Source organism: Hyaena hyaena, unplaced genomic scaffold (assembly GCF_003009895.1).
Source record: "Hyaena hyaena isolate Hyena2069 unplaced genomic scaffold, ASM300989v1 scaffold_575, whole genome shotgun sequence".
Lineage (NCBI taxonomy): Eukaryota > Metazoa > Chordata > Mammalia > Carnivora > Hyaenidae > Hyaena > Hyaena hyaena.
Window position 1 is genome coordinate 16,694 of NW_024081206.1, and position 27,187 is coordinate 43,880.

The window sequence follows — 27,187 nt, forward strand, 5'->3', positions numbered from 1 at the left end:
TACTGCATATTTGTTTGTTGTTCCTTTCTGTTTTTCTTGAATTTTTGCCTGTAGCTTTTAAAGTATATATAGAGCTCGTGAAAGTTGTCAGGCCTTTAAAACCATTAGGTCTAGGGGCGCCTGGGTGGCTTAGTCGGTTAAGCGTCCGACTTTCTCTTAGGTTATGATCTCGCGGTTCGTGGGTTCGAGCCCCACGTCCAGCTCTGTGCTGACTGCCAGCTCAGATCCTGGAGCCTGTTTCAGTCTGTGACTCCCTCTCTCTCTGACCCTCCCCTGCTCACGCTGTCTCTGTCTCTCTCTCCTAGAAATAAATAAAACGTTAAAAAATAAATAAATAAATAAAACCATTAGTTCTAATTTCTTTGAAAATTGCATTGTTTAAAGAGAAATAAAAATATGAATTTAAATGTTTTAATGAAAAGATTACAATCCCCTTAGCAGTATTTCCATGTGACATTTTGATGTTAGTTATCACTTAAATAGTTTTGTAATTAACATTCATAATCTAGTATCTATCAGAATCTGCTTTCACAAGTGAACTTTGGTTTGCCCACTTAAAATGCTCTTTGTTATTAGAACTATATTTCCTACTGCTGTTATGACACTGAGTGAATGGCAAACTAACCCTAAAGAGTCCCTGAATGAATACACTACTTGGCTTAGAATTGAGTGGAAACAGAGTTACAAAGAAAATGAAGAATATCTAGAAATCTTGGATCCTGAATTTTACCTGGAAAAATATTTTTGATTTGTGTTGGAATGTCCAGGAAGTTGAGATACTTCAAAGATTCTTACTGTTCCAATTTAAAAGTGCTAAAGAAACTAGGAATGAGAAATAGGCAGCCTATATGAAAATTGAGATCAAAGAGAATTAGAAGCACTGTAAGTGAAATGAGTGGAATTAGGACGAAACAAGAGTTACTGATATTTTTTAAGCAAATTGGAATGAGCAGAGAATGAATAAAATCAGAAACAAAACCGTCTGGAGAGTTACATTTGAGTAAAGGATGTTTTTGGAACAGTGTTTTAAATATGTATAGAAATTACATGGAGATCTTGTTAAATAACATGCCAGTTCTAATTCAGTAGCTCTGGGGTGTGTGGCAAATTATAAATATTTTTAGATGCATATTTATGATGTTTATGTCTCTAGTCCAGAGACTGACCATACTTTATGTGGTAAGGGTTTAAAATATTATTTCTTAACAAAGCAAGTGTAGATATATAATGGTGTAAAATACAAAATACTTGTAAGCTTTAAGATAAAACACTAAATTCTCAGTATCAGATTTGTGATAGGCCATTTCAAGTTATATCTTTAGCCACTTAGGTTTTAAAGGAACAGGATTAAAAGTATTATGCAAAATCAGGTCCTATATGAAAATTTGACTTTAATAGCAAAATAGTTTCAAAAATTAATATAGGTGAGATATGCAAATACTATTTTTTTAATGTGTATTTATTTCTAGGTTGGGGGAGGGACAGAGAGAGAGAGAGAATCTCAGGCAGACTCTGCATTGTCAGTGCAGAGCCCAGTGCAGGGCTCAGTCTCAGGCACCATGAGATCATGACCTGAGGCAAAATCAGGAGTCAGACACTTAACCAGCTGAGCCACATGGGCACCCCTATGCAACTACTATTTAAACTATTTGTTGAAAAGTTTAAGGAATATGATAATCGGAACTAATTGAGCATGGTTATTAATTGAAGAAAAAATTTTCGAGTCTCTGAAAGCACAAGGACTTTTTGATATGTTAAAAGGTATTTAGTTTTACAATTTCATCTTTTAGTCAAAACAGTAATTTATAATGTATATTACCATTCTCTGTCCAGGTGGCATTCCTGTATTTCTATGTTTACTGCTGTTTACTAAAGTGTTATAACAAGATTAAAATATATTTCTCACTTCTCTATGGCATTCTTGTCAGTTGCAATAGTAACTGCAAATCATATTTTAAAGTTTTATTTGATTCATAATCATAATATGCTCTTTACACCCTCCTTTGTTTCACAAGAAACATTGTTAAAATCTCTCTCCTTATTCTGTAAAACTAGTGTACATCTGGAGCTGAATGCTTATTAAAGCCATAATCTTATGGTGGGATTCTGATGGTGTCCTACTCTGAATTCCTCTTTGTTTTACTACAACACGTTAATTAGTAATATTTTAGTAATAGGCTTATGTAAAGTAGAATTGTAAGAGACCCTACAAGTCATAACATGGAATAAATCTAGCTTAGGGGCATCTGGGTGGCTCAGTCATTTAAGCATCCGACTTTGATTCACGTCAGGATCTCACGGTTCAGTTCATGAGTTCGACCCCAGCTTTGGGCTCTCTGCTGTCAGTGCAGAGCCTGCTTTAGATCCTTTATTCCCCTCTCTCTCTGCGCTTTAACCCCCACTCAAAAAGAAATAAACATTTAAAATTTTTTAGAAAAGCATCAGTGTAGCTTATAGATGAATTAGCCAGTCAGTTAACTAGGATTAACTGAAGGGATTATCATACTGCTTTTTTTTTTTTAACTGAATGATGAATGACGTTTTAGTAATAGAATTCTAAAATACTGAATTAAAAGAGGTTTGTACTATGAAGTAGTTTCCCTGAATTACAGGTGAAATAATAGCGATTAAGAGATAGGTCTAAATAGTTTTAATTTTCTTTTCTTTTTGTATCAGAAAGTAACATTTTAAAGCCAACACAACCTTTATAGCAGTCATTGATTTTAATGATAAAATACCTTGTATATTTTAGATGTGTGACAATTGGTACTTGAATGTGGTAAGTCCAGGTTTCCCTATAGCTAATGTGACCATAGAACTTACTGTACAAACTGATGCTTTTCAGAGTGACAAAGATGCTATTAATAATTATTCCACAGCAACTGGCATAGCCTAGTACATTGCTAGATGATAATGAAGTATGGTCACCTTCCTTCTAGGCATTTGAAATGATGAAGTTAATTGTATCAATCCTTTAAGACAGAAAATTAACAAACTTATTGACATATCCAAGATATCTCCACAGAGTGCTCATGAATGATAGTACATAAATGATAACATTTCTTGGTGTATATTCAAGATTCAGCAATAACTGGCTCTATTTCAGTAGAGAATAAAACCCCATATAAATATTTAGAATTTTAAGCTTAGTAACTTGGGATAATTATTTTCATTGTGAGTGATTTTTCATAAAAAGAATCAAAGTAAGATTCCATTATGCCGTGAATTCTTTATTGTATTTAACCACTTAGCAGAGAAGTCAGCTGGCAGAGAAAATTTCATGTAAAATATTATGAGTAACTTTGAAGCCAATTAAAGATGAATCAGAATATACCCAAAAAATTATAATTAAAGTCACCAGGGAAATGAGATTGTCTTACATATATGTTTAGAGGAGACCCTATAAAATCAATTTATGTTATTATGTATTTTAGAAATAAATGTAAATGTAATTTTAATTACTTGGTATACAGTGACTATTGAGTTACCTTTTTAAGATCTAATTCCTGAAGATTGCTTCCAGATACTTGATTTTCATGCTGTTTTTATAAAATTATGATACCAAAAACTATTCTTAGAAACTTTATTTTTGTTTCATTTTTTAGGATTCCACATCCTTTTTATTCCCAGGATTTTTTATGGCCATTAAGAAAGCTTCAAGAAAAAAAAAAAAAAAAAAAAAGAAAGCTTCAAGACGCTCCTTTTGATAGCTTTATCTTTCATTACCAATAGAAGGTCCTTGGTATAAAGTGTCTGAAAGATGATTACATGCTTTTACTGGCCATGTTAGAACTTTTTATCAGACATGGACTTACATGGTATTCTTAAGGAGATTTTAGACTAGCAAGTTATGTGATCTTCACAGATGCCCCAAGACAGAAAGACTGTATCATAAACATTATGTCAAGCTAATTCCTGACCGACCATGTTATACTAATTATTGTTGTTCATAGTAATGAATTTGAAACTTATAATCAGAAAATGGGCCAACATATTATCATGTCCTTCTGGTATACACAGAAGTTTGCAAGATCTGGTCACTAGTGTTAACAGAAAGGATTCTACTAAACCACCACCTTAACTAATCAAAAAGATAAGGAAATTGTCAAAGAAGTTAGCAACTTCATTGAGAATATTGGTTATCACATATAAAAAATTTCTGGAACAGTGACAATATTCCTGAGCTAAGTTTTAATATGCTGTGGTTCCAGGCATAGAGAAGTCATTTTTTAAAATGCCAATGGTAATAGAATTATACTACTTAAAGCCTTGAGTTGTGCCTGAAAACTTCATGCTGGATATGTCAAGATGAAAGAACTGTGAAGAATTTGTGGAAGCTATAAAGTACATGATTATGAATTCTGTTAGCATTAAATTACCTATAGCCCCATACAAGACACAAAAATAGAGGAAAAATTTTAGAGATTTCCTGGTAAAAATCTGAAATAAACCAATGGTGAGAGCAGACCAGGCTAGAAAAAGGATTAAGCTACATGAAGTAATTAAGTGGCTGCCTTTAGTTGAGCTTATTATTCATTTTAGAAACATATTTGGGATGTGGACCTTGGTCTGAGAACAAAGAAGTTGTTGTATGCCCCAGGTAATTTATGGCCACCAGGAGGATGTACCCTTCCCCTGTACATCAAGGAACCCAGGACCTTGCAGTTAGACTTTAAGAAAGGGATTCTAGCTTCTAGTATTCTTAAGTCTAGAGTATTAACACTATATAGCTAGCAACCAAGAATCATTGAAACTTGAACAAGCAGCACAAAACCCAACATACTGATGAAAATTTTGATTAATTTCCCTGGATGTAAGAAGTTATTATGAAAGAGGAGGAGAGTTCACAGAATTTAAAAACATGACTTCCAGAATTTAGAGGTGAGGCAGATCATTAAATGGCCCAAATGAACATGATCAAAGATTGGCTATAGACTAAACCAAGGTAGTTTTCCAGAAGGTAGTACAAAAGAATTGTGAAAAGGAAATTAAAAGACAGGAAGTATGGATAAAGTTTTATTAATCTAGTTAGGAGTTCTGTAACGAAACAGAACAGAGAGGAGGATGCTAATCAAAGGATAGGCATTTAAAATGTTTACTACCCGTGTACCCTGTATACAAAGTATTACTTGAGGATGTTTTCTAGAAAAATAAAAAATGAATACACTAAGAGGAAAATAAGAAATGTCAATAACATTGGTGAGCAAATAAGTCTGAAAAAAACTTGAAACTAAACCTAAATATATGGCTGTGAAGTTTAAGACAAACTTCTAAAATTATTCTTAAAATGTAGGAGTGTAAACTTAGATGAAGGAAACTAAATAAATGTGTCAGGGTCCTTAGTGATGGAAAAATAGAAGTTAGAAAATCAACTGAAAAAAGCACTGATAAGACAAGAACATGTCATCAGTAGAGCACAGAGAATCATGCCAGGAATATTACCATTATCAGTTAATAAATGTCTAATTGGATTAGCATGCTTTATAAAAGGCAGATTGTCATTTAGGGTGAAATAAACAAATGTAAAGTGTTATTTTTGAAGCACATTATGGGGCACCTGGGTGGCTCAGTCGGTTAAGCGTCCGACTTCAGCTCAGGTCATGATCTCATGGTCTGTGGGTTCGAGCCCCACATTGGGCTCTGTGCTAACAGCTCAGAGCCTGGAGCCTGTTTCAGATTCTGTGTCTCCCTCTCTCTCTGACCCTCCCCAGCTTGTGCTCTGTCTCTCTCTGTATCAAAAATAAATAAACTTTAAAAAAAGAAAGAAAAACACATTAAAACCCAGGAAGTTTACAAATAAAAATAGGAAGTAAACAAGCTGGGTAAAGGCTAGATATAATTAACTAATGCTTAAAGAAAGCTGAGGAGACGTTATCATATAAGATAAACCAGAACTGAGGACCAAACATATTGAGAGAGAGGGGATGTTTTGTATGTAATGAAGGTCTAATCCACCAAAAATATAGTTGTGAATCTTTTTATACCTGTTTTACAGACATAATTAACATGTGCACATAGTCAAGCATAAAAGCAAGTTTATTTAACATACAGGGGTTTTTTAATTAGACATAAAATCTATTATTTTAACTCTTTTGTAAGTATATAGTTCATTGTCATTAAGTACAGTCACATGGGTGTGCACCTATCAATATCATCCATCTCTTGAACTTTTTTTTTTAATGTTTTATTTATTTCTGAGAGAGAGACAGCATGAGTAGGGGAGGGCCAGAGAGAGATGGAGACACAAGGGTCCAAAACAGGCTCCAGGCTCTGAGCTAGCTGTCAGCACAGAGCCCGATGCGGGGCTCGAGCCCACGAACCATGAAATCATGACCTGAGCTGAAGTCACACTCAACTGACTGAGCCACCCAGGCACCCCTCTAGAACTTTTAAAAATCTTCCTGAAGTGAAACTCTATACCCATTAAATAATAACTCCATTCCAGCATAGGTTTTAATAGCTACAACTTTGAGACTATTGGTTTTTCTGTTTTCTGCTGCTATTTTTCATTTTTGAAACCAGGATGTACACCGCTTGAACCTGTCATTGATGGAATGATGTTACTGATGGCCTAGGAGTAGTTTTCTAGGATATGTAAATTTGGAAAGTTTGAATGTATATTACTGTAAACTTTTGCCTGTGTTCTTTCTAAGCAGTAATGCTAATCAGTATTATCGACTCTGGAGAAAATCATTGGAAAACTGTGTTTGTGCATATGCATGTGCATATGTGTGTGTGGCTTTCCTGAGGCATTTAAAGAACTAGAATGTAAGATTTGAAATACGATGGAAATGAAATAGAGAATTAAGGAGTGCAAATGAAGCAGAGCTTTAAATACATCATCAAAATGCACATAGAAGAATTAATAATTGAATTAAAAGTGAGGAAGAAAACCAGCTCACTTCTCAATTATGCTAGTATATCAGCAAACAACCAGTAGGCCTAAAAAGGAGACTTTCATAAATTTTGGGACCACTATTCATGATGCGAAAACGATTGTCTCTCACTAGTACAAGCACATAAAACTGAAATAAGAGTTGTATTAAATAGAACTTAAACTTTGTATGTGCTGTACACTCTTTTCTATGTTGCTTTTTTTAAAATTTTGGTTTCACTGTATTAAACTAGTTTTAACAACCAGTGAATGGGTTGAAATGTATAGTTTGAAAAACACTGATCTAGTTTTGGCTTTGCTGAATGTCATGAGCCTCAAAAATGGAAGAACTTTTTTACAATAAGGATGGAGAAGTTTGTTGTAGCAGAAACTAGAACAACACCAACGTCTCTACTTACCTTCTCTGTAGAGCTTCTTGAGTAATATCCTTCCATGGTGTAATGACTAACAAGTGGTAGAAAGCTTAGTGTGAAGTGTTTGATGAGGAACATGAGAGTGACTTGTTTGATGAGGAACTATCTGAACATGGATTCCAAAGAAAATTGTCAAGAGTAATGAGCACAAGAAAATTAGTTTGGGGTGAGATAGGACTGCATTGAGTTAAATGGAAATTAGAATAAGAAAGAAAAGAAAAAGAATAATTTAACATAACATTTTGACCTTGACCAAGAGGACAGATGTAATTAATTCTGATACCAAATTTTCAAATGGAATTCTGGGAGAAAGGAATATATTTCTTTTTTTTTTTTTTAAGCTAGTTATAGAAACAAACCAAGAATAATGAAAAGTGACCTTGATCCTATAGTAATTTCAGGAATTCTGTTAAGTAGGTATGTTTTCAGTGTCCTCATCTATAAATGATGTCGTTAGATTAGGAGATCCTTAATCTTGTTACTGAAAATAAAACAAAAATTGATCAAGGTCTTCATATTGCATCCTCATTATTGACAGTGGCATACAAATATGTTTATTGTTTTCTGAGTGGTGCTTGGAAATATTGTGACCAAGCCATTTCATTTATGAAGAAAATGGTTTATTAAATTGAAATATTATTAGTAGTTTCTTCATTAAATGTTCTTTAGTCACAGTTGATTTGTTATTTTTAGTTACATGAACATGCAGCCTACTTGGTGGACAGTTTGTGGGAGAGCTCTCAAGAACTATTGAAAGACTGGGAATGTATGACAGAGTTGCTATTAGAAGAACCTGTTCAAGGAGAGGAAGGTATAGTATTTTGACAAGTTGATTTACATGGTGTGGTGTTTTGGGTTTCCATGAATAATCGTACCATATCTCTATAGTTTATAACATCATTCTAGATTATGACGGCTACCATGCTGCACAAGTTTTTAAGAATCCGTATGTGTTGTGTAATACTCAAAATTTTCTTTATGCTGATTTGAGACACAAAATACTGATGTACTTAATGTAAAAAAAAAATGTGCACCTAGAATTTTATTATATTTATGTGTGAACTTGGAAACACCTTTGACACATAAGGATTTAATTAGAACACAGCCATCCCCCACTTTTTAAAAAAATTTTTAATGTTTATTATATTTGAGAGAGAGAGAGCAAGCAGAGGAGGGACAGAGAGAGAGAGAGACACAGAATCTGAAGCAGGCTCCATGTTAGCACAAAGCCTGACCGCGGGACTTGAAGTCACAGACTTCGAGGTCATAACCTGAGCTGATGTCTGCCGCTTAACCAACTGAGCCACCCAGACTCCCCGCTTTTGTTATATTCTCCTAAATGTTAAGTAAGTCATTTACCTAGTTTCAAGAAATAGGGAGAAATAATTGTATGACAGTTTCTGAAGTATTCATCTTATTACATGTAACATAATTAAGATGAACAACAAAATGGATATATATATTTAATAAAGTATTTATATTCTAATTCTAGAAGTGTAAATGAATATGAAAATGAATATGAGTTCCTTAAAACTAGAAATGCTTTTTCCTACAAATGATTTGTTTCTCAAACTAACACATAATTATACTTTAAAGAACTGCTATTTTACTTAATCCATACAACAGACCTGGAATATAGATACTTTGATATAAGTGACATTTGTAGTGAACTAAATATGGACTTCAAAAATCAAAAGAAATACATTCATATTTTTAACTCTTTTGTGACTAGTATCCTCATTTTTTCTCAGTCTTAGCTTCTTTTTCTTCATAATATGGAAGTTACTTTCTTTACATATCTTAATATGGTTTGTGTATTAAATAAGATAGTATACTGTTGATTCCCACTTATGTTTCCCCTACTGTTTTTTCTGTGCAGTTCAACCCTCTGGAATATAAGAACAAAATGAGCCATCTCCTGCAGTAGACTACCTGAACAGGTCACTAGGAGAGTGATCATCCCCCAGTGTTCTTTCCAAGCAGTGATGCTAATTCACATTATCTACTCTGACTTTAACAAACTCAGTGAGAAAAAAAAAAAAATTCTCTGCTTATTCATCTGTAAAAAAGAAAATTCTAAAAAATCTAGTGTAGATAATCTTCTGTGGTCATTTCTAATAGTAGATTTCTATGATCCAGGTACTGGATAAAGTATATATGGACAAATGGAATTCTTCAAAGCAGGAATCATTAATTTATTTATAATTTTAAAATATTTATTGACCACCTTCTGTATACTATAAACACTCAGGGTGCAGTCCTAAGCAAGGTCAGCTCACTGCCCATAGAGAAGTTTACATCTCGTGGGGAAGGCAGCTCAAAACCAAGTAAAAGAATAATTTCAGGAATTAATAAGTATGATGGATGATAATATTATGAGAGGTCCATCTTTAGATTGAATCCCTAAAGGAAGAATTCTCTGAGGAGACCACTTGTGAATCAAGAATCTGAAGGATGAGGAGGCTAGCCATGGGAAGTGTCAATAGAGGGCCTCCTAACTAGGGTAGATAGCAAATGCAGAGGGTCTGAAGCATGAATGATATTGTTATGTTCCAGGAGCTGCAATAGCTAGAGTGTACTGAACCAATGGCACAAGATGAGATAAAGCAGAAACCAGATAATGTAGAACATTTTAGTTTGTAAGGATATTTATTTAGTTCATTCTTAAGGAGCCATGGAAGGATTTTAAACAGGGAAGTGATATGATCCAATTCATATTTTAAGAAAAGTGGTATTTGCAAACATGGTTTGAATAGTCAGAAGACCAGTTTGATAACTGCCACAGTGGTCTCTATGGGAAATGATAATAAAAGTATAGAAGAGGAAGACGAATTATAAAGAAAGAAAAGAGCCCGTGGCTGAGTTTTAAAGATTGTGGATAGGGGACAAAAACAGGAAGAGCAAGAGAAAGAGCCTCTAGCAAGCTATCTATAAAAGGTAATAGGAAATTATTATACCCCATAAAAGCTCAATAAAGAGGATGTTCAAGAAACCTGTGGTTAATAATATATATATTACTGAGGAGAAGAAAGACTATGCAGAAATTATTAGCTTTAGTGATGATTTAGATTGTTGGTGACTTTTAAGCATTTCCTTTCAGTGGTAGGCAGGGAAAGAAGCCACAGTTCAAGGTGATATGAATAAAACATTAGTGAGGAAATGAAGATAATGTACAAAGAGGTTTCTAAAGGTTTAGAAAGTTGTATAGTTACCTGATAATTCATAGTACAAACAGCTACACATTTCTTTCCATCACTGTGGCTGTTCAGCTCTTTCCTGTGACTTACGGCTTGTTCTGCTTTCAAATTTTATTATTTGGCTTTGCTTTCATATCTCAAAGGGGATTTCAATTAAATTTTAACTGTTAACATGTTTTAATAATACCATGTCTAAATAGATGATTCAGAATTATAAACTAACAAAATTAATGGCATTGGACACTGTGTATAGGTTGGGTTATTCTTCAACACTAAGGATTTTTGTATAGGGTAGGGGAATGTTTCCATACTTGATATGTTATTGTCTCTCCTCACTTTCTATACAACTAAATTTTCTTCATAAGTAAAAGAGAATACATTTAGTTCATAGACAAACTTATTTCTTTTATCTGCAGCCAAATGGGAAAAAGTATGAAATTCTAAAATCATAAAAATAGAAACTTAGTTGTTTTATTGATGGGAAGCTTTTAACTATTATTAGGCTTTGGATCAAGGAGTAGAAATGGAAGAGCTGAAGCTATTCATGTGGCTTTCCCAAGACAGGTGGAACTTCATGTGTTTTTCCTAAGACAATTATAAAATGTTAAAACCAAAAAGTGATTAAGATATCCATACATATTCTTATACAGAATGATTTTAATACATAATAAAAAGGACAAGATTTTTTATGTGTTTGCCTTCTCTTTGCTATTGCCCAGTTTTTTTAATAATTTAACTTCTAAAGCTGAATCTCTTTTAATTTATACCTAAGTCTGTCTCTATAAACCCCATATCTTTTGGCCATAAATAAGTATACAGAGAAAGGGGGAGAGAAGCAGACAGATAGAATTAAGCTATTCAAGTTAGTGTCAAATTTCTATCTTTAAAAATATATAGGAATGAATTGGACAAGAAAAGCACAAAATCAGTGTGAAGAAAACTGTAACATTTTGTTAAATTGACATCAGATAAGATAAAGAGCTATGTTACTACATTCCTGAATGAATATATTATAAAAATGTCAGTTCGGGGCACCTGGGTGGCTTAGTCGGTTAGGCGTCCTACTTTCGCTTGGGTCATGATCTCGCGGTTCGTGGGTTCGGGCCCCGCATAGGGCTCTGTGCTGACTGCCAGCTCGGAGCCTGGAGCCTGTTTTGGGGTCTGTGACTCCCTCTCTCTCTGACCCTCCCCTGCTCACGCTCTCTCTCTCTCTCTCCTAGAAATAAATAAAACATTAAAAAAAAAAAAGGAAAGAAAGAAAGGATCTGTTAGATTCAAAGTACAAGCCAGACTGTGGAAGGAATATTAAAAAAAAAAAAAAAACAGTCAGTTCTTCCTGTATAAAATATATATATATATTTTTTAAATATCAGTGCAAGAAACCACCTGAGTGGTGCAGTTAGTTGAGCATTCGACTCTGGATTTTGCCTCTGATCATGACCCCAGAGTCATGTGATCAAGCGCCATGTCAGGCTCTACACTCAACATGGAGCATCCTTGGGATTCTCTTTGTCTCCCTCTAACCCCTCTCCCCCACTCATGCATGCTCATGCAATCTCTCTCTCTCTCTCTTTCTCTAAAATAAAAAAGTAAAATAAAATACTAGTTTGAATTCCAGTGAGTTTAAGCAAGTTCTTGAAGATGAGATGAGAGAAGGAACAAAGCAAAATGATTTCAAAGTTTACATAATTTTTTTTCTTTTGTTTAAAAGGTCGCATGGCATGGTGCTTAAGAGTACAGACCTTGGAGTAGACTGAGTTCATGTCTTGACTCCACTACTATCTGAGTAGTACTTTGAAGGTTATATAACAGTGCCTTACTCATAAAAAGTGCTTAATTAGGGGCGTATGAGTAGCTCCATCAGTTTAGTGTCCAACTTGGGCTCAGGTCATGATCTCACAGTTCACAAGTTTGAACCCTGCGTCAGGCTCTGTGCTGACAGCTCAGAACCTGGAGCCTGCTTCAGATTCTGTGTCTTCTTCCCTCTCTCTGCCCCCCCCCCCACTCATGCTCTGTCTTTCTCTCTAAAAAATAAACATGAAAAAAATTTTTTTCAGTGCTTAATTGTTTGCTATTAGCATTATAGAAATTAGAAATGTTTACAAAAAAAACTGAGTAAGGGAATCTTGTTGAACTAGATGTTCAGATTAGTTGAATGAAGTTATATATTAAGGTATAACATAATGCTGCTATCATCAAAATAGAATGGCATGATAATAGAACTAGACAAATGGATTAGTGAACCTAGAGAATCCAGAAATTGTCTAACTATATATGAGAGCCTAAAACATTTTTTAAATGTTTAAATGTGACATTTAAATGCAGGGAAAGCTAGTTTACTTAACAGTAGTGGAAGCTAATTGGCTCTTCATCTGGTGTAGGAATAAATAGGCCCATACTTCATGCTATCAGCAGAAACAAATTCCAGACAGAATAAAGGTATAAACTCTAGAGAAAGAGAGGAAATGAATTAGAAAATATATTTTTAGGGGCACCTGGATTGCTCACTTGGTTGAGCATCTGACTTCAAATCAGGTCATGATACTGCAGTTCATGGGCTCAAACTCTACTTCAGGCTCTGTGCTAACAACTCAGAACCTGTAGTCTCCTTTAGGTCTGTGTTCCCCTCTCTCTCTGCCCCTCCCCCGTTCTGTCTCTCTCACCCCCCCCCAAAATAAACATTTTTTTTAAATTAAAGAATAAAAGAAAATATATTCCAGTAATCTCTAGGACAAGGAGATCTTTGAAAGCAATATAAGAAACCCAGAAGCCTTTTTTTATCTATAGGTGTTAATGATGTTAGTTAACTTTGTGATAATCATTTCACAGTATATGTAAGATCATTATGCTGTACAGCTTGTAAAGTGTTATGTCAATTATATCTCATTAAAACTAGAAAGATTAAAAAAAAGCCAAAGCCATAGTACAGATGTGACTTTGTAAAAATTAACAATTTCTGTAAAAATAAATTCTAACAAAAGATACCATGAAGAATCTGACATCAAAAGGACAGACTTGGAGAAAGTATTGGCCTCATTCAAAAGACAAAGTGACTAGTCCTTATATGCAAGAGTTTGAGAAAGGTGAATAACAGTAGAAAAATGGGCAAAGAATAAATATAAAAATCTCAGAAAAAAGTTCTGAGCCAATAAAACAAGAAAATACATTTCACTAATAAGTACAAAGGAAGAAGCAAAATAACAATGAAATACCATTTTTCAAATTGGCAGAAATTAAAGGGATTTATGACATTTAGTGCTGGCTGGGGATATTAGGAGCCAGACATTATCATTTCGGTTGGAGATTTGGATTTCATAAATAACCTTATATTTATTTTAACCTTTGACCTATTACCCTGTCTCAGAATTTATTCTACAGAAACACAAGTATCAGTCACATAAATACATGTGTATTAATGATATTTATTACTGCATTGTTTATAGTGCAAAAATTTGGAAACAATTTGAGTAAAAGGTAGAAGGTTGACTAAATTACACAACACTCATTATGTAATAACTTAGTTATTTAAGAAGTTTATATGTGTATGTAGTGACTTGAAAGATAATTCAAAATCTGTTATTTTTAAAAATATGTATAACACACTTTTTAATTAGAAAAATATATCCTATTGTATGAACTTTAAAATGAACAGAAGGAAATACAGTAAAATTCTGGCATTGCCTAATTCAGAAATATGGTCTAAGATGACACTGCATGTTAGAAGAAACCAGTGTCCTCTTTTTCTTTCTAATATCTCTTTTGTGTTTGACTTCTAAAAAGTGCATATTACCTCTTAAAAAAAGAAAAAAGCATAGAACTTAATTAACCTCAGTCTTTAAAATAACCAGTAATAGAATAAGTTTGCACTTTTTTATAATTGTGTGTTCTCTTTAATACATGGTTATTATAAAACTATCTATTCATACTAATGCTTTTTGTTTCATTTTAGCAATGTCTGACCGTCAAGAGAGTGCTCTTATAGAGCTAATGGTTTGTACGATTCGTCAAGCTGCTGAGGCACATCCTCCAGTGGGAAGGGGTACTGGCAAGAGAGTAAGTTAAATTAGTGAGAAATCTATATAAAGACTTTTAATGTAATTAACTGTCTTAAATATTTGAAAATTTTGCCGGTATATGTATCCATAAAAACATGGAATGTCTGTAAAGGATACATGCTGTGTTCCTTTGTCTTTAGATCCTGTCTGCTGTACTTAGCTTTCAAAAATAGATTCTTTTCTTCTATGTTCCTGAGTACTTGCTTCTATTCTAGTACTTTAATAATTTTCACATTCATATCTGTTAAAAATGCAGAACGTCTCTGAAAGTAAACTGCCAAGTTTTACTCTTCCATTTAGCAACTGTTTAATCTTTGGATAGCTGATTATTTTACTTGTGTATTAATTCCCTTATTTGTAATATGGGGCTAATAATGCAAGTTTTATTGATTATAAAGATGAAATGAGATAGTCATTGATGGAAAGACCAGCTCTGGTGGTGTGCAGAGGTAGGTAATTCCTCTCTGTGAAGAAAAAAGAAGAAAGGGAAACTGCAAAATTTGTCAAAAAACCTTATCAAAGAGCTCTGGAAATTCACCAGAGATAAAAAGCAAATTGAGAAGCATTTGTTTTTGAAAAGTTACTAAAGCTTCAGGTAAAAGCAATAGGAGTCTACTACCTTCTTGCCTGGAATTTTAATGCACACACACCCATCCACACAGTTGACATCCTTGTACCAGGGTGGTACTGTCTGCAAAAACCAGCAGCTTTGCTCTCAGAGGGGCGGACTCAGTATGGTACAAATGGCAAAAGTCCAGAGCTTTGTGAACTAAAAATGGCAAACATGGTAGAAACAAACAAGGAAAACCCACAGCTGTGATACTTAGAGGTTGTGGTCCCAGATGGGAAGAACAGAGGACCAGCCAAGAATCTAAAAAATCCTGGATATGAGAAAGCCATAAAAGGATGAGATGAGGCATGCATCACTGCCTGACTGAAAAACCTGAGAAAACCCAGTGGAAAATAAAAGTCAAAGCAAACTTAGGTACTAGGTAGGCTTTGTTTTTTCTTTTATTAATTTTTTATTTTAATTCCAGTGTAGTTAAAATACAGTGTTTTGTTAGCTTCATATATATAATAGTGATTTAAGAATTCTGTACATTACTCAGTGCTCATGATGGTAAGTGTACTCTTTAATCCCCCAAGTCCCCACCCTCCTCCCCTCTGCATCAGTTCCTTCTCTGTAGTCTGTTTCTAAGTTTGTGTGTGTCTCTTTCTCTTTTCCTTTGCTCATTTGTTTCTTAAATTCTATGTATGAGTAAGATCATATGCTATTTGTCTTTGTCTTTACTTATTTCACTTATCATTATACTCTATAGCTCCATCCATGTCCTTACAAATGGCTAGATTTCGTTCCTTTTTATGGCTGAATAATATTCCATTGTGTATATATACTGTATCTTCTTTATCCAACTACCAATGGACACTGGGCTGCTTCCATATTTTGACTATTTTAATAATGCTGCAATAAACATAGAGCTGCATGTATCCCTTTCAATTAGTATTTTTGGGTTTTTTTTTTTTGCATTTTACCCAGTATTGCAATTACTGGATTGTGGAACAATTCTATTTTTAACTTTTTGAAGAATGTCTATACTGTTTTCCACAGTGGCTGCACCAGCTTGCATTCCCACCAACAGTGCATGAGTGTTCCTTTTTCTCCACACCTTTACCAACACTTGTCTCTTGAAGAACTGGCCGATCTTTGAATATACTTTCTAACCCGGGTCTCAGAGGGGAGAAGCGTTATAGATTGGAAGTATTTAAGCACAGACTCTGCCCAGATCATTGATTGACCAGTAATCTATTGAAACACTGAAGACTCCTAGGAAACAGGCTTAAAAACAAAAATAATAAAAATTCTAAGCAGAGGCCACACACATCATAGTAGAGACAGATTATGTATACAGTTCAAGATTGCATTTTTAAATAATGAAACTTAGAAATATCATTTAAAAATCCATAATTCCTTCACTGTATTACCTAAAAATATTGACTCTTCCAGAAAAAATTAAAACCATGTAAAGAAACAGTAAAATGTGACCGTACACTGGGAGGAAAAAAGCAAACAGTATAAATGACTTCTCATTAGGCCTAATTGTTGGATTTAGCAATTACTTCAGAAAATATGTTCATAGAATTATAGGAAAATATAACAAGGGATCTTAATAATGAAAAACTTCATGGAAATTCTAGAGGTGAACAGTACAGTGATATTTAAAATTCATTATTTGGGTTTAACAGCAAATTTGAGATGACAAGAAACATCCTACATGGACCTAGATTAACATTAATCATTCTGAAGAACAGAGAGGAAAGAAGATTGAAGAATGACAGAGCCTGAGAAATATGTGAAACAGTATTAAGTGTTTCAGATTTGTGTAATGAGAATTCCCGAAAGAAAGGATGAGAGAAAGAGACAGGAAAGAAAAACATTCGAATAATTGCCAAAATCTTCCCAAATTTGATGAAAACTATTAATCCACAGATAAAGAAGCTTAACAGAACTCAAGTAGTGAACACAAAAGATTTGTCTCTGGACAGAATAGTCACTCTCGAAAACCAAAGACAAAAAATCTTGAAAGCAACAAGGGAAAACATATGTAGAGGGCAGTTGTAATAAGATTACCAATTAATTTTTTATCAGAAACCATGGAGCCCAAAAGACAGAATGAAATATCCACTGAAAGAAAATTGCCAACCAAATTTTTATACACCAATGATGAAGCAACAGAAAGAGAAATCAAGAAACTGATCCCCTTCACAATTGCACAAAAAACCATAAAATACCTCGGAATAAACCTAACCAAGGATACAAGAGATCTGTATGATGAAAACTATAGAAAACTTATGAAGGAAATTGAAGAAGACACAAAGAAATGGAAAAACATTCCATGCTCATGGATAGGAAGAATAAATATAGTTAAGATGTCATTACTACCTAAAGCACTCTACACATTCAATGCAATTCCAATCAAAATTGCACCAGCATACTTCTCAAAACTAGAACAAACTATCCAAAAATTTGTATGGAACCACAAAAGACCCCGAATAGCCAAAGTAATACTGAAAAATAAAACCAAAACGGGAGGTATCACCATCCCAGACTTCAGCCTCTACTACAAAGCTGTCATCCTCAAGACAGTATGGTATTGGCACAAAAACAGACCCATAGACCAATGGAACAGAATTGAGAACTCAGAAGTGGACCCAAAAGTATACAGCCAACTGATCTTTGACAAAGCAGGAAAGAATATCCAATGGAAAAAAGACAGCCTTTTTAACAGATGGTGTTGGGAGAACTGGACAGCAACATGCAGAAGAATGAAACTAGATCATTTTCTCACACCATGCACAAAAATCAACTCAAAATGGATAAAGGACCTGAACGTGAGACAGGAAACTATCAACACCCTAGAGGAGAAAGCAGGAAACAACCTCCTTGACCTCCACCGCAGCAACTTCTTACTTGACACATCCCCAAAAGCAAGGGAATCAAGAGCAAAAATAAACTGTTGGGACCTCATCAAGATTAAAAGCTTCTGCACAGCCAAGGAAACAACCCAGAAAATTAATAGGCAACCAACGGAATGGGAAAAGATAGTTGCAAATGACATATCAGATAAAGGGTTAATATCCAGAATCTATAAGGAACTCACCAAACTACACGCCCGAAAAACAAACAACCCAGTGAAGAAATGGGCAGAAGACATGAACAGACACTTCTCCAAAGAGGACATCCAGATGGCCAACAGACACATGAAACGATGCTCAGCATCCCTCCTCATCAGGGAAATACAAATCAAAACCACACTGAGATACCACCTCACGCCAGTCAGAGTGGCTAAAATGAGCAAATCAGAGAACTCTAGATGCTGGCGAGGATGTGGAGAAACGGGCACCCTCCTACACTGTTGGTGGGAATGTAAACTGGTACAGCCCCTCTGGAAAACAGTGTGGAGGTTCCTCAGGAAACTAACAATAGAACTCCCTTATGACCCAGCAATAGCACTGCTAGGAATTTACCCAAGGGATACAGAAATGCTGAGGCATAGGAGCACATGTACCCCAATGTTCATAGCAGCACTCTCCACAATAGCTAAAACATGGAAAGAGCCTAAGTGTCCATCAACAGATGAATGGATCAAGAAGATGTGGTTTATCTATACCATGGAATACTACATGGCAATGAGAAACAATGAAATCTGGCCATGTGTAGCAACATGGATGGACCTTGAGGGTGTTATGCTGAGCGAAATAAGTCAGGCAGAGAAGGACAAATATCATATGTTTGCACGTATAGGAGGATTAGGAGGAACTTGACGGAGGAACAAGGGGGAGAAGAAGGGCGGAAATGGTGGGGGAAAGGGAGAGAGGCAAACCATGAGAGACTCTTGAATGCTGACAAAAACTGAGGACTGATGGATGTGGGGGGGAGGGGGGGATGGGCATGAAGGAGGGCACTTTGGGGATGAGCACTGAGTGTTATGTAGAAACTAATTTGACAATAAACTATTTGTAAAAAAAAAAAAAGAAAATTGCCAACCAAGAATTCTAAATCCAGTAAAATTAACCTTTCAAATATGAAGGTGAATTAAAAACATCCCCAGATAACATCCCCAAAGATTTAGAGACATGCTGCTCATAGACCTGCCTCAGAAGAAATACTAAAAAAATCCTTTAGGCTATAAGAGTAATACTGGATATTAATTCTGATCCATAGGAAGGAATGAAGAGTACCAGAAAAAGTAATTATGTCGGTGGAAATAAAAGGCCATGCATATTAATATATCTTTTCTTTTTTTTCTTAATTTCTTTAAAGGGACATGAGATTAATAAAAGCAGTGATTATAGCACTAAAGTATTAAGATCATATGACATACAGATATATGTGACCAATAACATATATATAATAACACATAATAATATAAAGGCAAAGAAAATGGAATTCCATTGGAGCAGAATTGCTGTATTTGCTGTAACTCAGTTACTAGTCAAAAGATGATTATTGGAAACTAAAGAAGTATACTATAATCCCAAGAGCAACTACTGATAACTGAAAAAAAGAAAGCAAAATCAAAGAAATTATAGTAGTATACTAAAAAATGCTTAACTCCAAAAAAGGTAGTAAAGAAAGAATACACACAAAGGAAACAATCATTAAAACTAATAGACAGCCGACAGAATGGGAAAAGATAGTCTCAAACAGCATACCAAATGACTAGTATCCAAAATCTATAAGGAACTCACCAAACTCCACACCCGAAAAACAAATAATCCAGTGAAGAAATGGGCAGAAGACATGAACAGACACTTCTCCAAAGAGGACATCCAGATGGCCAGCAGACACATGAAAAGATGCTCAGCGTCCTTCATCATCAGGGAAAAAGAAACCAAAACCACACTGACATACCACCTCAGCCCAGTCAGAGTCACTGATGAACAAATCAGGAGACTGGATGCTGGTGAGGATGTGGAGAAACAGGCACCCTCCTACACTGTTGGTGGGAATGTAAACTGGTGCAGGCCCTCTGGAAAACATTATGGAGGTTCCTCAAAAGATTAACAGTAGAACTCCCCTATGACCCAGCAATAGCACTGCTATGAATTTACCCGAGGTATACAGGAGTGCTCAGGCATAGTGGCACATGTACCCCAGTGTTGAAAGCAGCACTCTCAACAATAACCAAAACATGAAAGAGCCTAAGTGTCCATCAGCTGACGAATGGATCAAGAAGATGTGGTTTATCTATACAATGGAATACTACATGGCAATGAGAAACAGTGAAATCTGGCCATGTGTAGCAACATGGATGGGACTTGAGGGTGTTATGCTGAGCGAAATAAGCCAGGCAGAGAAGGACAGATACTATATGTTTGCAGGTATAGGTGGATTAGGAGCAACTTAATGGAGGATCATGGGGGAGGAGAAGGGGAAAAATAGATGGGGAGAGGGAGGGAGGCAAAACATGAGAGACTCTTGAATGCTGAGAGCAAACTGAGGGCTTGTGGGGGGTGGGGAGGAAGAGAAGGGAGGTGATGGGCATGGAAGAGGGCACTTGTTGGAATGAGCACTGGGTATAATACGGAAACCAAATTGACAATAAACTATTTTTAAAAAGAAGGAATACACCAAAAAAAGATGAGAGGTATAGATAGCAGAATGACTGATATAAATGCAACCATATCAAAACTTATATTAAATATACAGAAATCCAAAAGTAGAAATTGGGAAAACTATGGACTGGGTGTGAAAAGATACTAAGGAGTTACTGTTTAGTTTTGTTGGAGATGGCAAGTTTTATTATTCATCTGTTAAAAATATACATTGAAATATTTATGGGTGAAGTGAAATGATATACCAAGAATTTGCCTTAAAATGCTACAGGAAATAAAAAACTTTAGGGAATTACTGAAGTAAGAGAATGAGTATTTCAGTTATTTATTTATTTATATTTTATCTATAGAATAAGTATTTAAAAATTTTTTCCAATATAAAAGTTTTAAAAACTTCATATGTTGCTCCAACTTTGAGCCCTTTTGGGCTAAACATTTCTTACCCTTTTGACTTAACTTAATCATTTTTGAGCACCTTCTTGCTTGCTCTCTCAGCCAGTTCACTTTCTACCTTTATTAGTTTTCTATTGCTATGTAAAAGTTACTTTAAAACTTAGAGACTTAAAACAGTAAGTCTTCATTATCTCACACAGTTTCTGTGGATCAGAAACTTGGGGATGCCTTAGCTGTTCTTTTGGCTTAAGGTTTCTCATAGGTTTGCATTTAAGATGTTAGCCAGGGCTTTAGCCTCTGAAGATTTGTTATTTTACTACTTCTCTAATGGCTTAATGTACATGACTGGAAAGTTAGTGTTGATTGTTAGTGGGAGGCTTTAGATCTTCACCATGTGGATGTCTCAATAGGACTGTCTGAGTACTTTCATGACTTGATTGCTGCCCCCTCCCCCTGCTCCCAGAGTGAATGATAAAAGAGAGAATAAAGCAGAATGAATGATCCAGAGTAAGGTAGACTTCTGTGTCTTTTATGATCTAGTTCTCAAAAGTCATACAACATCATTTCCACAATCTGCTATTGATTACATGTGTCAGCCTTAGTCATTGTGGGAAGAGAGTGCAAGGGCATGAATACCAGGAAGCAGGAGTTACTGGGTGTTACTTTGAAGGCTGATTCTTACATTACCCTAGCATGAGAATCTCCAAGAAGCCCTGGTTCCTTTTAAGAGAATAGTATTTAAGTTAAAATCTTGTCACTAAGAGTACTCATTGTCAGTTGCTTATTATTTCTGATAGGCTTTTGAGTATATAGAGCTAAAATATATATATATATATTTCTCTCTCTATATATATCCGTATATACTTAAATTACACATTTATACTGATATATATGACTTAAATTTAACATAACAAGGTTTTTCCCTCTTTGATTTTGTATGTTTATTTTCTCATTTTTGTTTTTTGGAAATAAAAAAATAAATAAAACCATGTAAAAGTATACATTCAGAGGAGTATTGCTAAGCAATCAGAAAGAATGAAATCTTGCTATTTGCAACAACATGGATGGAACTAGAGGGTGCTATTCTAAGCAAAATTAGTCAGAGAAAGACAAATATCATATGACTTCACTCATGTGTGGAATTTAAGATACAAAACATATGAACATAAGGAAAGAGAAGCAAAAATAATATAAAAACAGGGAGGGAAACAAAACATAAGAGACTCTTAAATATAGAGAACAAACTGAGGGTTGCTGGTGGGGTTGTGGTGGGAGGGAATAGGCTAAATGGGTAAGGGGCATTAAGGAAGACACTTGTTGGAATGAACACTGGGTTTTATACATAGGGAATGAATCACTGGAATCTACTCCTGAAATCACTGTACTCTATGCTAACTAACTTGGATGTAAATTTTAAAATTAAAAAAAAATTAAGAACATAAACATTCAGAGAAGTTTTTCATATACGTTTCTCCCTTCCTCTACAACCCTATTCCTACCAGTAACCATTTTTATTTATTTTCAGATTATACTTCCAATGTTTCATTTTACAAGTATATGTAAATATATGTACTTCATCCTCCTCCCTTTCACTTTCCCTCAAAAGATAGTATATTTTGTACAGTGCTCTGTACCTTACATTTTTATTTAACAGTATATCCTAGATATCACTCCATAACTATTTGGAGATCTTTATTTTCTTATGGCTGCATAGTGTCCATTATGTGGATACATTCCTGAGAGTCTTTCGGGTTGTTGCCAGTCTATTACTATTAGAAATAATGTGTAGTGAATATTCTTGTGTAATTTCATCCTTGTACTGTGTGTGTTGGTGGGGTAGATTGCCTAAAAGTAAGATCACTAGGTCTGAGGCAAAAATATGTATATAGTTTTGTTAGATACTGGCAAATTTCCCCTTCATAGGTAGTGGTCCATTTTCACCATCCCATCAGAGATACTGTGAGGGTTAACAGAGTTCATGCATGTAGACTGCCTAACATAATGATCACTTAATCAAAGACGGCTTTTTCCCTAAAATCAATGTTCTTAGCTCTTTCATATATTGTCAAATGAATTTCAAGATTTCTCAATACCCTGAATACTTTCCTAGATGTGTATTCTACTTTATATGTAGTCCTTTTTATTAGTTTGTGCAGAACTAAACACAATACTTAGTAAATCACTCCAAAGTGGTCATTTTGTATTTTAAGAGTTAGAAAAAATAATATTAAGTTCCTGGAAGAAGAATCAGATAGGAGGCCCTATTCTTTCATATACTCAAACATCTGTGAAAATGAAGACCATTCTCAGCTATCAGACTATCAGCATTCCAAAAAATGTTGACATCACTCTGAAGGGATGCACTGTTATTGTGAAGAGTCCCAGACGAACCCTGCAAAGAGATTTCAGTCACATCGATGTAAAACTCAGTCTCCTTGGAAATAAAATGAAGAGGCTCCAAGTTGACAAATGGTGGGCAAATAGAAAAGAAATAACTATCTCTAGGCATATATAGAACACGATCAAAGGCATTACACTGGTCTTCCATCACAAGGTGAGGTCTACGTACGCTCACTTCCCCAACAACATTGTTTTTCAGGACAGAGTTCTCTTGTTGAAGTCCAAAAAATACATCTTCAAAGTTTAGATGAGGCCAGGATGTTGCTTGTTCAGTATCTCAAGCCCAAAAAGATGAGTTAATTCTTTAAGGAAATGACAGTGAACTTGTATCAAACTCAACTGCTTTGATTCAGAAAGCCACAATAGTTAAAAATAATATCAGAAAATGTTGGAATGATACCTTTTTCTGAAAGGAAACAGTTCATCAGCCTGATGAATGAGATCTAAGTTGTCTAGGGATGTCTGGGTGGTTCAGTCAGTCAAGAGTCAACTCTTTTTTTTTTTCCTAGTTTGTTTATTTATTTTGTCAGTGTAGAGCCTGGTGCGGGGCTTGATCTCAAGAACCATGAGATCATGACCTGATGGTTAACCTACTGACCCACCTAGGCATCCCAGACATCCAGCTTAATGCTTAAGATTCTCTCTCTCCTTTCACTCTGCACCTCCCCCAGCTCTCTCACTCTCAAACAAACAAATAAAAAAAGATGTCCCAGCTACAGAAACAGCAAGATGTTAAAATTTCTCAGACTTACTTGTGGCATTTTAAAGATACAATAAAGGCTGTATTAATTTTTTAAAAATTAGGGTTTACATTTATAAAGTGGTAATTTATATTGAAATGTTTCTGTTCTGTAATACCATTCAACATTATGATAAGGTCCTTCAAGATAAATAGAAAATGCAGAATATCTTGGGAAAATGATTATTTTACCTGAGCTTGCATTTTTAATATTTTTGGAACCTCTTATGGTTTAACTACTTGGATACAGAATAAGGTGATGGGCATTATCAGCTTGAATTTGGTCAGTGACCACAAGTTATACCCTTATGTCTTGATTATTGTCTAACAGTTTTATCAATTTAGAAGGACAACTAAAATGAGTCCAGAGACATTGTTAGTATATGTGTTAAAAATAAGTAAGATTTATTAGCTGCTGCTAGTATAAAAGCATTACTTTCTGAAGTATTTTCAAAAAAGTGTATTTAACATAGGGGAGATTACTGTTAACATATTAAGGTTAAAACTCTGGAAAAAATTCTTTCACCATTAGTTCCAATATTTTTATATTGATAATTGGTTTTATAGAAGTGTTTATTTTTGTTTTTATTTAACCTAAACAAGTAGTAATTTACCTAAACCTGAGTGATTCTTAAATAAGTAGTTATTTTATAAAGTAAAACTATATGTTAATTAGAAATAAGCGTAAAACTAGAGATATTTGTTTTAGTAATTAGTTTGTTAAGCTCCTCTGAAAATTCTTGGGTACATTATCTGCCAGTGCTTCCTTGTTCTATGTAACATTCTAGATTTATAAATTAGTATGTGACATTCTGTTCTTTGCCCATTTAAATTTATTCTAGGTGCTAACTGCCAAAGAAAGAAAAACTCAAATTGATGATAGAAACAAATTGACTGAGCATTTTATTATCACACTTCCTATGTTGCTATCAAAGGTATAGTTTCATTTACATTTCTGTGATAATATTCCACTGAGTTTGCTTATTACACTGAACTATTAAAGTAGTCACTTCTTTTTTCTTTGCTTCTCCTCCTTCTAGTATTCTGCAGATGCAGAGAAGGTAGCAAACTTGCTACAAATCCCACAGTATTTTGATCTAGAAATTTATAGCACAGGTAGAATGGAAAAGGTAAGACACTATGAAATTGAAATTCTATTATAGTCAGTTTAATTAACTGCATTATTTCATATTCATGTAATCTATAGGTTTATAATTTGACAGATGGTTATTTTTATTAATCTAAATATCATGGTTTTTCTTTTTTTCCTTCTCAGCATCTGGATGCTTTATTAAAACAGATTAAGTTTGTGGTAGAGAAACATGTAGAATCAGATGTTCTAGAAGCCTGCAGTAAAACCTATAGCATCTTATGCAGTGAAGAGTATACCATCCAGAACAGAGTTGACATAGCTCGAAGTCAGCTAATTGACGAGTTTGTAGATCGATTCAATCATTCCGTGGAAGATCTACTGCAAGAGGTCTGTTTTAAAGTTAATGTGATAATTTTGGCTAATAATTATTCAGAGTTTTTGAATGTGTAAATTGTTCCCATTTTAAAATAAAATCTAGTAGAATTCTCTGCCTCTTTCACATCTTAGCATTATTGCAGCTGTTCATCTTGTAAAGATTAACCTTTGTTATACTTTATTTTAAACACGTATTTCATAAAAGCTAAATTTTTTTCTCTTTTAAGAAAAACCTTTTTAAAGTCTGGCTTTTCTTAATTCATTTTTTCATTTTTACATTTTACTATTACTGGGACCTAAATTACATTTTATTACTATCACTCAACTCATAATGTGCTAATGAATAGAACATAAAAATTAAGAGTACTTGTAAGGAACAGCCACTCACCAGTGGTTTGCCCAGTATAGCAACAAACCTCTCCCACTGTTTTTTGTTTTTTTTTTTTTTTTAATGTTTATTTTCTTTTTGAAAGAGGAGTGAGCATGAGCAGAGGAAGGACAGAGAGACAGACAGAGGATCTGAAGCCCCAACATGGGGCTCAAACCCACATACTGTGAGATCATGACCTGAGCTAAAATCAAGAGTCACACACTTAACCAACTGAGCCACCCAGGTGTCTCTCCAGCTGGTTATTTTTGTAATTATTTTTGTGATTTCCATTTCTTGCCCTCTCCCTCTAATCAGTGTAAGGCAATTTTGAACCCCCATAGATTTCTATGCCATGATGGCCAGACTGATAAGATTTTATTTTTAATCCATGTAACCAATTTTTCCAACTTCTAATTTTTAATTTTAACTTTTAAATTTCTTCAACCATTTTTGATTTTTCATTGTAGTTTTGAGCTACAAAAGTAACAGACAGGTAAAATCTTTGAAATAACCATTAAAGTCTTTAAAGCACATACCTTTTCACTCAGCAGTTTTAGTGAATTTATCCTAAAGTATTAATCAGAAAAATGTACAAAGTTAACATTTATGACACTGTTTAAAATGCAAAAATGGTTATCTCTGGGTGTTAGAATTATGGGTGTTTTTATTTTTTGGTTTTTTGCTTATTTGTATTTTGTTATTTTACCAACAGTGAATATGTACTGTTTACATAATAAAAAAGAATTCTTTTTTATACCTAAAAGGCAGTAGGTATTAATAGACTTTCATGTGAATTTGAGGGTAAGTAAAGTTATGGTAACCAAATGATGTCTTTTTTTTAATTTATAGGGAGAAGAAGCTGATGATGATGATATTTACAATGTTCTCTCTACATTAAAGCGGTTGACCTCTTTTCATAAGTATGTAATTTTATTTAGATTTGGTTGATAACATATATTAGCCAATATAAAATAGACTTTTTTTTAATAGTATTTAACTTCTGTATGACAATGGAAAAGTTTAGACAAATACCAAGATGTTAGGATTTTTTTCTTTATTATTCAGATTTTCTCCCTATATATGATTGGTTTTTATTAGTAAGATTTATCATTCAGGTGTAACAAATGTACACTGTACACT

At 34.4% G+C, this 27,187-nt stretch overlaps 1 protein-coding gene and 1 pseudogene across 1 annotated transcript in view; both read left to right on the plus strand.

The window, feature by feature from the left end:
• The window catches only part of STAG1 (stromal antigen 1), a gene marked incomplete at its 5' end in the record, with an annotated part of 115,853 nt that overhangs the window by 10,540 nt on the left and 78,126 nt on the right, over nt 1–27,187 (plus strand). The window contains 6 exons of the mRNA XM_039256472.1: nt 8,002–8,119; nt 14,455–14,558; nt 25,052–25,144; nt 25,250–25,339; nt 25,486–25,689; nt 26,897–26,967. Of these exons, the coding sequence (XP_039112403.1) occupies nt 8,002–8,119; nt 14,455–14,558; nt 25,052–25,144; nt 25,250–25,339; nt 25,486–25,689; nt 26,897–26,967 (680 nt within the window). The remainder of the gene's footprint in view (nt 1–8,001; nt 8,120–14,454; nt 14,559–25,051; nt 25,145–25,249; nt 25,340–25,485; nt 25,690–26,896; nt 26,968–27,187) is intronic.
• Nucleotides 23,364–23,880, plus strand: LOC120248221 (annotated as a pseudogene).